The following is a 12,402-nucleotide window of genomic DNA, read 5'->3' as shown; positions in this document are numbered from 1 at the left end:
CAACATAAATACTGTGCTGGAAAAAAAAATCCAAAAATTAAGCAGTTTTTCCCCGCAGTCTCTTTCTGTAAACATTGAAAAATGCAAATCAAGTCTCCTCAGTTCTCAACAAGACAACAACATCAAAATAACAACAACTTCCATCTGTAAGGCTTGGCCGCCTCACTATGCAAATAGTCTCTAATGGGCTCAGAGCGAAATGAATTTTTTATCTTTAAGTTTCCGTTACCTTCTCTTTACTAATCCATTTTATGTTCGAAGGAGACAACAGTGCTCAGTTTTAGATCCAGCATGGTGGAGCAGAGGTGAGGGGGAAGGGGGTGGGGATGAGGCTGAGGTGAAGGGTTCTGTCCATCAGAAGAGGCTAGTCAGCGTGGTCTGTGATGGGCTCCGGCACTCGTGGACGTCCATGCCGCCCGGCACTGAGGTGAGCACGGAGGTGACAGTGGGCATGGTGGGGTTGGTCAAGTCTGTCAGGGTAGTGGGGGTGCTGGAGGGGCTCATGGAGGCGTTGGAGATCTCTGAGGCTGGGCCCGACGGCGTACCACCTTGCAGCGTGGAGCCATCAGACGCCTTGTCCACCCCAGTGCTCTCCTGCCGCAGCAGGTTCCTCCTGAACTTAGCCCGAGCGTTTTGGAACCAGACCTGTGGAAATAAAATAACCAAAACAAATCCTGTTACTACAGACACTGATCCACAAATTTAACTAACGCTTAACGCAGGTTTCCACACTTGATATCCATGACATTAGGGATGGTATTTCTGATACTGTGTAATAAACTAACATACAAACTCTCATATGAAAGCATTTAAGAAATTCAGTTCACTCAAATTACACACACACAAAAAAAATGTTGCAATGTTGAATAAAAAATGAAAAGGTTCTGTAGTGGCATCTCTTTGTCGAAAGTGTCCTTGTTGCTCTAGATATCCCGCAGGGTGACTCACAGGGGTTATTGCTTTCATGTCCAGTGATAACTGTCCACTGCAAGGTCTGTGGATTATGAAGAGCATCCAGGTGTTGAATTATAAATGTAATTTTTCCAACATTTCGGGTGACATTTTAGTCCAGTTTTGTTGAACGAACTCTTTAAACATGTCCCCAACTCACAAATACCACTGGCTGACCAACTTTGTTCAATACGTGTTGGTTAACTGATCAAACTTGTGCTTTAGCATATTTGATTCCAAATGACATATAAATCATTTAATAACATGACAGCACTGACAACTGTTTTCCAAAGCAGACTATTACAGTCTCTTCCTGAGAGGCATTCATTTAATTTCCATACAGATTAAACACTGTATGGAAATGTTGTTACAGAAATATAATTTGTCACAGTGAACACACAGATCATGTCTGCTTGTTAGTATTTGCAGTATGTAGGCTTTTTAGTGCAGTCTGCACTTACAACTACACTATCACACAATCATAATAAAAGTGACACTAATAAAAGCAGACATGATGTGCACTCACTGTGTCTCAAACATGTTTTCTGTCTTTGGAATTTCACTACTGTGGTTAAATTAATGGAAGCTATGGCTGCCTGAGAGGGTTAACATGTTAAGAAATGACTGGTTTGTGTTGGAGATTGGTTAACTGTGAGTTAATGATAGCTGAGACTGTCCTCCCCAGAACCAATGACAGTCGGTCATTAGTATAAATGCTTGTTTAAAGACTTATCTTTACATTTTAAAGACAGAAGTACGTGGTTGATGGGTGTGCCCAACTTGACATAGATGACTGTTTGTTTTCGTCTTTCTACCTAGTCAACATTGGTACATTTTCACAACAGTGACCAGAGCTGCACAAGTCAATATTTTTTTATTGGCTTTGGTATGCCACTCACAGTGATAAACCCACAGAGAGTTATCACCCAATGTGCAGTTACTCCCAACTCTACGGAGCCTTTTAGCACCTTTTTTTATCATTGTTTTGGTTTTCTGGCACACAACTTTGCTGTTTTGCTTCACTCTCTCTGCTCCCGTCAGGTTTGTTTTCAATGAAAACCACCTGGTTAACATAGAGCATTTAGCTGCTAAATAGCCAGATAAATCTCTCGTAAGAGGAGGTGGAGACCAAACCAGAGTTACATTAAAAGAAGCGTAAATGTTGCTAATGTTGCTCTGTTTGATAGATGTGTAAATAAGCAACTGTTTTCCAGCACATTGGCCAAATCAAATTCATATGTCAAATATGTATGGTGAGTTATGCAGCCCAGTCACCACAATAAAATGTTTCTGCAAACCACTGATACGTGTCATACATACTACATTGACATTTCTACAGCAAATGTGAAATCACATCCACATTACATATTTATGACCAGACTATCATATCAGGAGGTGGAGTTACAGACAATAAGGTTGTCAAGCCAGTGAACACTATTCAAGATTGTGTATCAACATTTTAAGGATCAAACCACTGGATATTTTTAGGGAGACCTCGAGACAATTTCAAGCTATGATTGTAGTGACATAGAACAGATATTTTTTATGAAATGTCAGGACATCTCTAGCTGTGTTTGTGTCAACCAAAACAGGTATATTTGGCCTATACATGCTCTTTTCCTAACTCTAACCAAGACATAAAAAGACTATAAAATTGAAAATTGAACCTAAGGAAAGGAAAGTTTGCAACATAAAGTAATGTAAAGTTTCAACATGGTTTACTGAAATGTACATTGCCAACATTTATTCTTGCCATTGGGTTGGTAACAGGTGAGGAATTGTGAATAATTTTAAAAGGCACCAACAAACATCCTGTTGTTGTGATGTCAGATGCTCATATGGAGACATTTTCAAAGGCAGTGAGAAACTATGCATTCTGTTGTTAAGTTTGGAGGACCTGAGAAATATTGCAGCAAAAGGGCTGAAATATGCAAAAAATAAATAATTAAAAAATAAAGAAAAATAATACTGATATGGTCCTTGAAACATTTTGATGTCACAGAACTCCAAGCAGACCCACATTATCTCCACCTCCACCACCTCCCTGCCTCATTTTGCTGTTAGTGAAGAGCACACACCAGCCCTCGTGTCTGTTTAAAGTCTGTTTGCAGATGCTCAGACTGGAGTCAAGGATAAAAGAACACTTAAAAACACAAAGCCAGGGTGCTCTTCTACTGTGTACAAAAGTTATAAAAGCCTTTTTTATGGCTAGTCATCGAGGGAAGGGCAGTGGTAGCCACAGAAAAGATGTGTTTGCACACCCTTGGCTTCCTGCTTTCGTTGATACTGTGAAAAGATAATTATGCATCTGTCCATGCTGTGTACAAGGAGGAGCAGCTACAATTTTAGTCATTCTCATATCTGAAATGGCAGTGAAATGTATGGTTTCTTCATCATTTTGTTGAGCCAATGCGCAATGAACCAAGAAGGGTCTGCATCCCATTTTGGAACCAACATCCTGTTTCTCAATGCCCTTGATGTTCATTTATTTTCATATTTGAATTTAAAATTTTACACTTAATTTTTGCTCACTTTTTCAATAATAAAAAGAAGCATGTGAGATGTAGTGAGTGAGACGCGGAGCTGTGTAGGAGCGTGTTAGCCATGGAATCATGACAGAGCCGTGGGAAACAGGCAGTAGGGAGAAGCGCTTCAGCTGGAATAACAGGCATGAAAACTCGAATGCATCAAAGCAAAACGACTGCTTTGTTTTCTGTGAGCGTTAATTAAAGCAGCAGGATGATTTTTTTTTCCTTCTCAGAAAAATTTTGATTCAGAAACCTTTTTGTCTCATTTTCTTCATTCTTCTCCTCAGTCCCCCAGATAATTTGCTGTCGTCTTTTGTGAAAATCAAACGCCTCCATTGTGTTTTCTCTGTCTTCGTGTGTACTACACAGCTTTGTGTTTTTCATCCCTCAGTCCTCACTGTAACATCACATCATGCACTGAAATAGATTACATTTGTTTTTTATTGCTTTCTTTTCATTTCCAGGTAATTTTGCATTCCATTGTGAACACACATATTGACTTTTGTTTTTCCTGGAGGAAATTACAAACAGTTTCTTTTCACTGCAGCTCTTCAAATCCTTTTTTTATTTCCTTGATTGTGATTTTATTTAAAAGAGAAAAAATAAAAGGAAAGAAAGAAAAGAAAGAAAGAAAATCCATTTCTGATTTTGTTTAGATTATTTGCACTTGCCTGAATTTCTTCCAAGAACTTCAGTGGAATGAAAAACAGCACTATCTTAGAATAAAGCGGCTGATTTGGCTTCTTTCAGGAAAACCTCACTTCGTATATTTTACGGTTGGAAGCAGGCTGATTTGCATTGGAAAAAAGTAAAATTCTTTCACGCCCATTGGCATTTGTTTTCTTTTCCCCTGAGCAAAGGAAACCGTGGACTCATCTGAAGAGGAAGGCTGCTGTGGTTACCTGTAAGACCCGCTTGGTGAGGCCAGTCTTCTGGGCGAGCTGCTTGAGGTCCTTGGCGTCTGGGTTGTGGTTGATGGCGAAGTAGGACTTCATGGTCCTCAGCTGGTGGTGCTTGAAGGATGTCCGCATGCGCTTGGTCTTCTGACTGGAGCTGTACTGGGAGTCCCGGTCCATGGACTCGCCGTCGTTCTCATTACAGCTGAGCGCTACGGGCCAACAGGGATCAGGAGAGAAGAGCCGGTTAGACAGAGTTAGAACTCCGATCTGATCACTAATCATCATCATTTTGATTTGTTTAGTGCTTGAATTTGTTTAGACCGTACTTTTGATTGGTTGTTGGTATTATTTTTATTTCTTTTCTAATCCTGTTTTTTGGTACCAACATTCTCAAGACCCCACTAATCATGGAATATATTTAATTTTTCAGAGCATAGAAACACCACCAAATGCATTGTAGACATTTTATTCTGTGTTTTAAACCTTCTGAGTGCAGTTATTTTCTCCCACGTGAGACACAGACTCTGTGGTGCAACAATGCAATGTGATGAGAAAGGCAGGTAAATCCAATGTTTAGGTGCAAATATACTTAATGTGGATCAGGGAACAAGAAGAAAGAAAGAAAGAAAGAAAGAAAGAAAGAAAGAAAGAAAGAAAGAAAGAAAGAAAGAAAGAAAGAAAGAAAGAGAATTATATCATTGAGGTGATCAAGGCTGAATATTTGTTTTTAGAAATTGTACTTTTTGAATATTTTTTTTGTGATTGTTCATCTTTTTTAAAATTGTATTTGTTGAGTCTATAGATGAATTTTTTTCATTTGAATCCAACAATCAATCTGAACCATGATGACACTGTGACCTGACAGCTGTTCTTCCAGCTGCAAGTCATCTTTCTGCACCTTGTCTGTCTGTCCCTGTCTAGATGTCTCTCTTTCCTGGGAGGAGGTGCTAGCCTGGCTTCAGTAAACACACACACACACGCACACACACACACACACACACACACACACACGCACACGCACACACACACACACACACACACACACACACACACACACACTAGCATTACACTCAACAACAACAACACACATGTATTTGTCCCAGCCTGCGAAATTCTTGGCAACATTCAAAGTGTTGCTGCATGCATAACAGTTCGTGTTCAATATCAGAACGCTGCAAATGATGAATATGAAGTGAGTGAAAACCATCAGAATAACACTTCACTTAATTAGCCCATACACACCAGGCAGAACAAATGCTGCTTTCTGTCTGAAGCATATGCTGCAGCATTTTAACAAAAAGCAGCCTGTTCTCTGCTCGTCTCCTCATCCTCACACACAGCGTCTTATTCTCAGTGTTAACACCATCTCAGAGCTGCAGGCTGCTCCAGGTCTCCACATGTTCTCATGTGATTGTTCAGGTGAAGCTTTGATGTTATATCTGGCTGGAAACAGAAGAGGGCGCACTGTCTCTTCACTCCCTTCCTGACTGTGCTTCAGATTTATGCCCCTGTTTATGTACTAGAAACCCATAACGAACAAAAACTAGGATATTATGTTCTTCAGAAATTAGGCCTCTTTTCTTCCTTTTATCCTCATGATGAAACTGTGAGTTCTTAAAATTTTGAGATTGTATTTCCTTAAAGTGTCACCAATCCATAAAGCCCAGCACTGATAGGTGAAATAATTTGACTTGTTTTTAGAACATTCTCACTTGTATGATCAATTCAACTGATTAAAAAAAAGACAGTGACAGTTCTTTAAAGGACGAGTCACTTGATCCAGTTGGAAAGTAAAAAGAAAGAAGCTCATTTGCATTGGAAACTGGTGAGAATATAATTATTTCACTTGTTGCACATTATTTAAACTTAACTGACTGAACTGTCAAAAAGTACAAATAAATGGGAATCAGCAAAACCGACACACAGAAAAGCTGTGTTGCTGTTTCTGTGAATAGTCTTAGATTCTGACAATGTTTTTCTTCTTTTTTTTTGCTTTCAATGTGTACAGTTGGAAGGTTAATTATCTAAAGTCAAAGCATTAAAAAATGAGATTCTAGCAAGATAGTTCTGCTGTAAGAAAGTTCTTGTATTCCCTGCTCTCTCTTCCAGTGAATAACTCATCAAATCACATTGATCTCTGGTACACACCCAGTTTGGCCCGGTCCCAATGCAAAAAGGCTCCAGTAGTGTGTGTGTGGTGGTGGTGTGTGTGTCGTGTTTGTGTGTGGTTGGAGGGGGTGGGGTGGAGGTTGGGGTTTGTAGACATCTATGGAGCCTGACAAGTGGAAAAGGGCGAAAGCAAAAGCCGGAACATCAAAAAACTTTTCTTTTTATACCCAAAAGAGGACATGGGAGAATTTTTTTTAAAATATATAACAGATTGTCCAAACTGAAACATGACAAAAAAACACCAATTATTAAAAGTGAAGTTATCATTTAGAAAGATCCTGACTACATGAAAGTTTTTGTTAAGAATGGCTCGACTGCTGCAGCTCTTTGGCCGAATGAAATCTATATGAAGCTGTATGAAAAGTTCATCCACACATTTAAGCTTACATTTGTCAGCGGTGAACGTAACTATGGTCTAAATGTATTTCTTTACATAATTAAGTTAGATGCCTGATGTCACTGAATAACCTCTTGCTGTAGTTATTCGTGCACAATGTTTGCCTCAACATGAACTTCTGCTGTTAATCCAGATTGAATACATTAACTCGGTGGAAACTATACACACTACCATAATTAGAAAGATCCTAGGTACACAAAAGACACAAAACTCATGACAAAATCATCATGAGCACAACTAACTAATGTAAAGATAATAGGGACTTTTAATTTAGGGTCAAATTTAGGCAGTACAATAAGGTCGCTACAAAATCAATATTGAGCACAATACGTTTCTTTAAGGGTGTTTAAAATATATTTAACGCATGGTGTGTTTACACCAGGCCTGGCATTATGTCATTGTGGTAAAGTTATGATAAAGTAAGCTCCCTATAGAAATATTATAGATAAAAAAAAGAGAGAAGAAAAATACCGTACAGTTTTCTATGTTAAACTTGTGATAAAGTTATTACCGAGGAGAGCACAGACACAATATCAGCCCCTATGGGTATGTTAAAAAGATTTTTCATTAATGAAGCCTGTCAGTTTGAATCAGCTCTATGCATGCTGTGCGGCTGTTCATTAGCACTGTGCAGCGACATTTACTTTACAATAGCCAGCGATCATTCTTTTTTCTTTTCTTTTTTTCAGTTTTCAACTTTTCTTTTTAGACCTAATAGAATTATATTTGAAGGGAAATCTTCGACAAATCCGCATCAACTAAAGCAGTTCTTGTTTATAAAAGCTCTACTGCTTTTTCTTCACCTTGAATTAATCACAACATCTTCGTCATTAGGTGAACATCCTCGTCCTTCTTACCTGCGTTATAAGCAGCCAGCTCGGCTCCTGGCCCGGGGCTTTTCCTCTTCCTGGGCCGCCCTTTCTGCACTGTCCCCACGCCGTTGAAGTAAGATAGTCCGAGCGTGTTGGCCGGGCCCAGGCCTTTGTGCGGGACAACGTCCGCGTGGTTAAAATGTGTCTGATATTCTCCCTGGATGAGAGTCTCAAAGTGCAGCCGACAGTACACCAGACTGTCCTTCATGCCAAAGTGGTCCCCGGTGGTGAGCATCTTGCTGCAGGTGGTGCAGGTGAAGCAGTTGAGGTGATAGACCAGGTCCCGGGCCCGCATCACCATCTCCGAGGCTGAGATCCCCAGGTGGCACCGAGCGCATCTCTGCACCGAAAATCTTCTGCGGACAACACAGAAACCTCATCAGCGGCTGGACACGGGGCCTGGCAGGCCGGGACAGGCCGGGACAGGCCGGCAAACTATCTGAGATCTCATACAAGACCGCTAAACTTAAACTTATATATATATATATATATATATATATATATATATATATATATATATATATATATATATATATATATATATATATATATAATTTATCTTTGTGGGGTATTATTGTGAGTTTTCACCCCACAGACTTACCCACAGTATTCTTTCTTTCTTTCTTTCTTTCTTTCTTTCTTTCTTTCTTTCTTTCTTTCTTTCTTTCTTTCTACCATACAGTACTTTGACAGCCGATGTGTGGAAGTGTCTGGCATGAAAACTATAGATTTTGTCACAAATTATGAGCTGTCATCAGTGCAGAATGTCAGCGTCAGTTTCGCAGCCATGTTATCCAGGCAGAAGGGTTTTGAAAGAAATAATGTGTGCGTTCTGCTTTATTCTGAAATGAACACAGAAATTTTAGAACCTGATGCGCTGTTGCATTAATACAATTATCTTCAAATACTCTCTCCCTGTCATCTCTGGTGTTGCTTTAACTTCAATCACAATACCCATAATTTGAAAGCCATAGTTAACTCCATTCATCTTACAATTAAAAACCCTCCAACACTTCTGGCTCCAGGCCGTGTGCGCCCTCCTACCTGTAGTAGTCCTCCTTGCAGTAGATGCTCCCGTCCTTGCTGAAGCAGGTGAGCTCAGACTCCAGGTTGAGTTTGCACTCGCAGCACTTGAGGCAGCGCATGTGCCACTGTTTGTCCACGGCCAGCAGGTAGTAGCGGTCCGCGATCTTCCTGCCGCAGCCGGCGCAAAGAGCCACGCGCTCGCTGGTCATACACGGCATGGACTGCAGGTCAACATGGAGGGAGGCACGAGGACACAAGCGTCAGAACATGATGTTGGAAGAAAAACGACTTCAAGTGAAAACTATTCCGTATGATAAAGCCATCCAACAAGAAAAAAGCCCTCTCTAAAATCCTGGAAAGTCAGATGACTGCTGCTGAAGAATAATGCGAGTTCCATCGAAAATAAGCTCACTGCGGAGAGCCACAGCCACAGTCACATATGGCAGGATTACAGACATATTATAATAAATATAACAGTAATTAAAAAAAATAATTCGTCTCAACAACCTCGATAATATTACACATGGATATTGTAAAGATCTAATTCAGTAAACTCCCTTCTAAAAGCGTAATGTGAGAAATGAAAAACTTTGTAGGGATATTTTGTCACAATTACAAAAAAATTCTCTGCTATTATAAATACTGCTGTGAATAATGTGAATTACACTGCCTTCACAGGAGACTAGAGAAGGAACGATGAGGCCATTGTTAGGATTTTTCTGACAGCACAGACCAGAACAAAAAACACAATCAAGTCATTTTACACACAGCTAACACGCCGTGTGTCGGCTCAAGGAATTCTTATAATTCAAGTTATTTTCGGTGAAGGACATCAGTGACATCTCTGCTCTTCATTTCTGATGGAAATAATAGTTATTATAATGTTTATTATTATAATGATAACAGACAAAGGTTTATGATACAGGATTGTCATTAAATTATTTTTTGAGAGGCCTGTAAAATAGACACACACACGCGTGCACGCACACACGCGCATACACCCTCCACAAGTAATTTGCAAAAGAAGACGGAAGCTGAGCTAAAATGAATATCTTCTCATCGCCGTCCTGTTTTATTTTCGTGGCAGCACATTTAAAATGACTACTTAACTTTCTGCTCGTTAGTTTTATGTATTTTATTCAACTGAAAGAACTGTTTACAGAATGAAAACAGAATCTAACGCTGCATATTTTCCACATTAGAATAAAAGCGTGCGGCTGTGTGTTGCTGTCAGTGTTTGAGTTCATTTACCAGTGAAAAATGTCTCCTTCTTCTGTGAACCATTCAACATCTAATTCGATTATTCACTGTGTTGTCCATGTTTAACGTGTGTTTTGAACGCATCATACAAAATACATTTAAAGAAATAAATTGTTTAATTTTAAGATCAAATGTCATCATGTTTCCTGGCTAATTGTACAGCTTGTTCAGCTCAGGATCGTTTAGTTGAACCCTTGCTGGGAATTAAACAAGTTTTAGATTTCAGGCTGAGGAATCACAGCGTTTGGGCCTCCTGGAGGAAGTTTGCCGGCCTGAGAGGTGTTTTAAATCAACTGAGTAATAAGCTGGGACATTTGTTGGACATTTTTTCTGTGTGAATTAGAAGTAAAAAGTGTTCTGAGCTAAATCAGAGTGCTTGGAGCTGCAAGAGTGCAGCCACTGTCACATGTTTCCAGGCTGCCATGCTGCCTGCGCTAACAAGCCGAGAGGGCAAAATGGATCTCCTACCGTCTCTGATTCCCCCATATCGATGGCTGAGCTGATGGCTGCTGACTCGCTCTTTCCTCTCCGGTCCATTTCTTCCACCACACCGTGCACGTCGCCTCCAGGGAGGCCATGGAAAAGCATCGTTGCCGCAGACGGTAGGATATTATAACTGTTCTCTTCGGATCTGCAAGCCAAGATGTCCATCAGAGGCAAAATCGTGCGCAATTATGCCACTAAAAATTCTCGCTTTTTTAGGTTTTCCTTTCTTGCCGTGACAAGTGAGAAATCCAGATCAGGGAGGAAAAAATATGAGGGAAAAATTGGACACGTGTTCTCCACACTACGTCTCATCTGCCAATGGAAACCGTCATCCGAATCTCTGCAGCTCTCATTATTAATAAGCTATGATTAATTCATAAATAACAGCACAGATTCCGCTTCTCTTACGGGAATCTATTTTTTTCTCAGGTATGATATTATCTTTCTGTTACCAATTACTCGCTCTATATTTTCTTTTCCATTTACGGTGAATAAACATACCAACTATGGAAGCCCCGCTGCATGGGTCTCAGCACCGATGCCTCCTCCTTGCCGGGAGTAATATTTCAGGATTTCGACAGTCTGCAAGGCACTGGCAAATTTCTCCCCTTTAGTGCAGAACAATAAGTAAGTGTTTAAAAGTGGCACTGCAAAAGCGGGGCAGCAGTCTTGTACCGCATCACACAGTCACAAGGAACAAAAAAAGATATGTCCAAAAAAGCCTGTGAGAAAGGCTTCCTCCCCTCTTCAGGTTCAACAGTCCAAGTTGATGCTTACAGCAGCTGATTTATGTCGCTCAAACTACTTTTGCTCTGCAGAGAAAATAGAAAAATAAAAAATACTCTTGGCTGTATAAAATCCCGCCGGCCTTCTGGGAGACGCAGTTTTCCTTCACAGTAGTCTGTTTAGTTAATGTTTTGTCTTTTGCGAAGGAGGCTGCATACATGTGCGTAACAGCAGAAGAGGAGGAGTTGGCTTTACGTTGACTGATGATAGGCGAGTGTTTGCTGGCCCCCCAAAACCACCGTTCCTCCTTCTCAGGTCCCGGTTGGACTCTCCGCTCCTTATCAACGGGGCCCTGTTGCGTCACGACGTACCAGTTATGTTCATTGGCTGTTCCGTCGTCACCGAACTGTTCGGCTGTACTTTTACCGACTGGTCGGAAAAAAGCAGCCTCCGTTTTACACGGACCGCCGGCTACCGTCGTCCCTATCTGTCACTCCGGAGCTGCAGTTTGAAGGGTCTGTTTTACAGGAGGAGAAGAAGAGTGAGAGCAGGACAAGTGTCAGTCCTCTGAGGTGTTGAAGCTGTCGTCTGTCTGTCTGTGCGCACTGAGGAGGTCTGCTGGGAGCTTTACTCCAGTGACGCGCAGAGAGGGTTCCACACAGCACCACACTGTTGCTACTCTCAGCCTCTCCATGGCACCGAGGGCTCTGCACAGAACCTGCAGGGGTAGGCAAAAGTGCACGAGGTCTTCCACAACAGCCATAAATAAAGAACCACACAGCTTTGGAAAAAAAAGAAAAAAGAAAGAAAAAATCCGATCTGTTGGTTCTGATTTGTTTTATTAGATAAAAAAATATCAATAGAACCACAGAACAACCATGAAAACCACTTTTACTGCAACTGAATGTTAATTTAGCTTCTCATAAACTGTATCCACAACTTTGACTTATTCATTTCATTTCACATATGTCCTATATTGTACGTGCAAGGCGTAAACGGGGATAATTTCAACTCAGAATTCATATAAAAAGCTTTCATTTGCAATAAAATAATCGTGGAGCGATCGAAAAGCCAGGCCCTTAAAATAT

At 40.6% G+C, this 12,402-nt stretch overlaps 1 protein-coding gene across 2 annotated transcripts; it reads right to left on the bottom strand.

Moving 5' to 3' along the window:
- Window positions 1–354: 354 nt before the first annotated feature.
- On the bottom strand, window positions 355–10,753 carry lhx2b (LIM homeobox 2b). Of its 2 annotated transcripts, none has more exons than XM_073466766.1 (5): window positions 10,571–10,753; window positions 8,861–9,063; window positions 7,802–8,172; window positions 4,382–4,587; window positions 355–645 (listed from the first exon to the last, which is right to left on the bottom strand). In XM_073466766.1, exons 1-5 carry the CDS (start codon window positions 10,751–10,753, stop codon window positions 355–357), a joined length of 1,254 nt encoding a protein of 417 aa, XP_073322867.1. The 2 variants fall into 2 exon arrangements, with proteins under 2 accessions (XP_073322867.1, XP_073322868.1); XM_073466767.1 differs by having other exon boundaries at window positions 355–594.
- Between the last annotated feature and the right edge of the window lie 1,649 nt (window positions 10,754–12,402).

The sequence above is a fragment of the Pagrus major genome, chromosome 5, assembly GCF_040436345.1.
Source record: "Pagrus major chromosome 5, Pma_NU_1.0".
NCBI classification, from domain to species: Eukaryota; Metazoa; Chordata; class Actinopteri; order Spariformes; family Sparidae; genus Pagrus; species Pagrus major.
The sequence above is the reverse complement of the archived record's forward strand: the minus strand, read 5'-3'. Positions and strand labels throughout refer to the sequence as shown.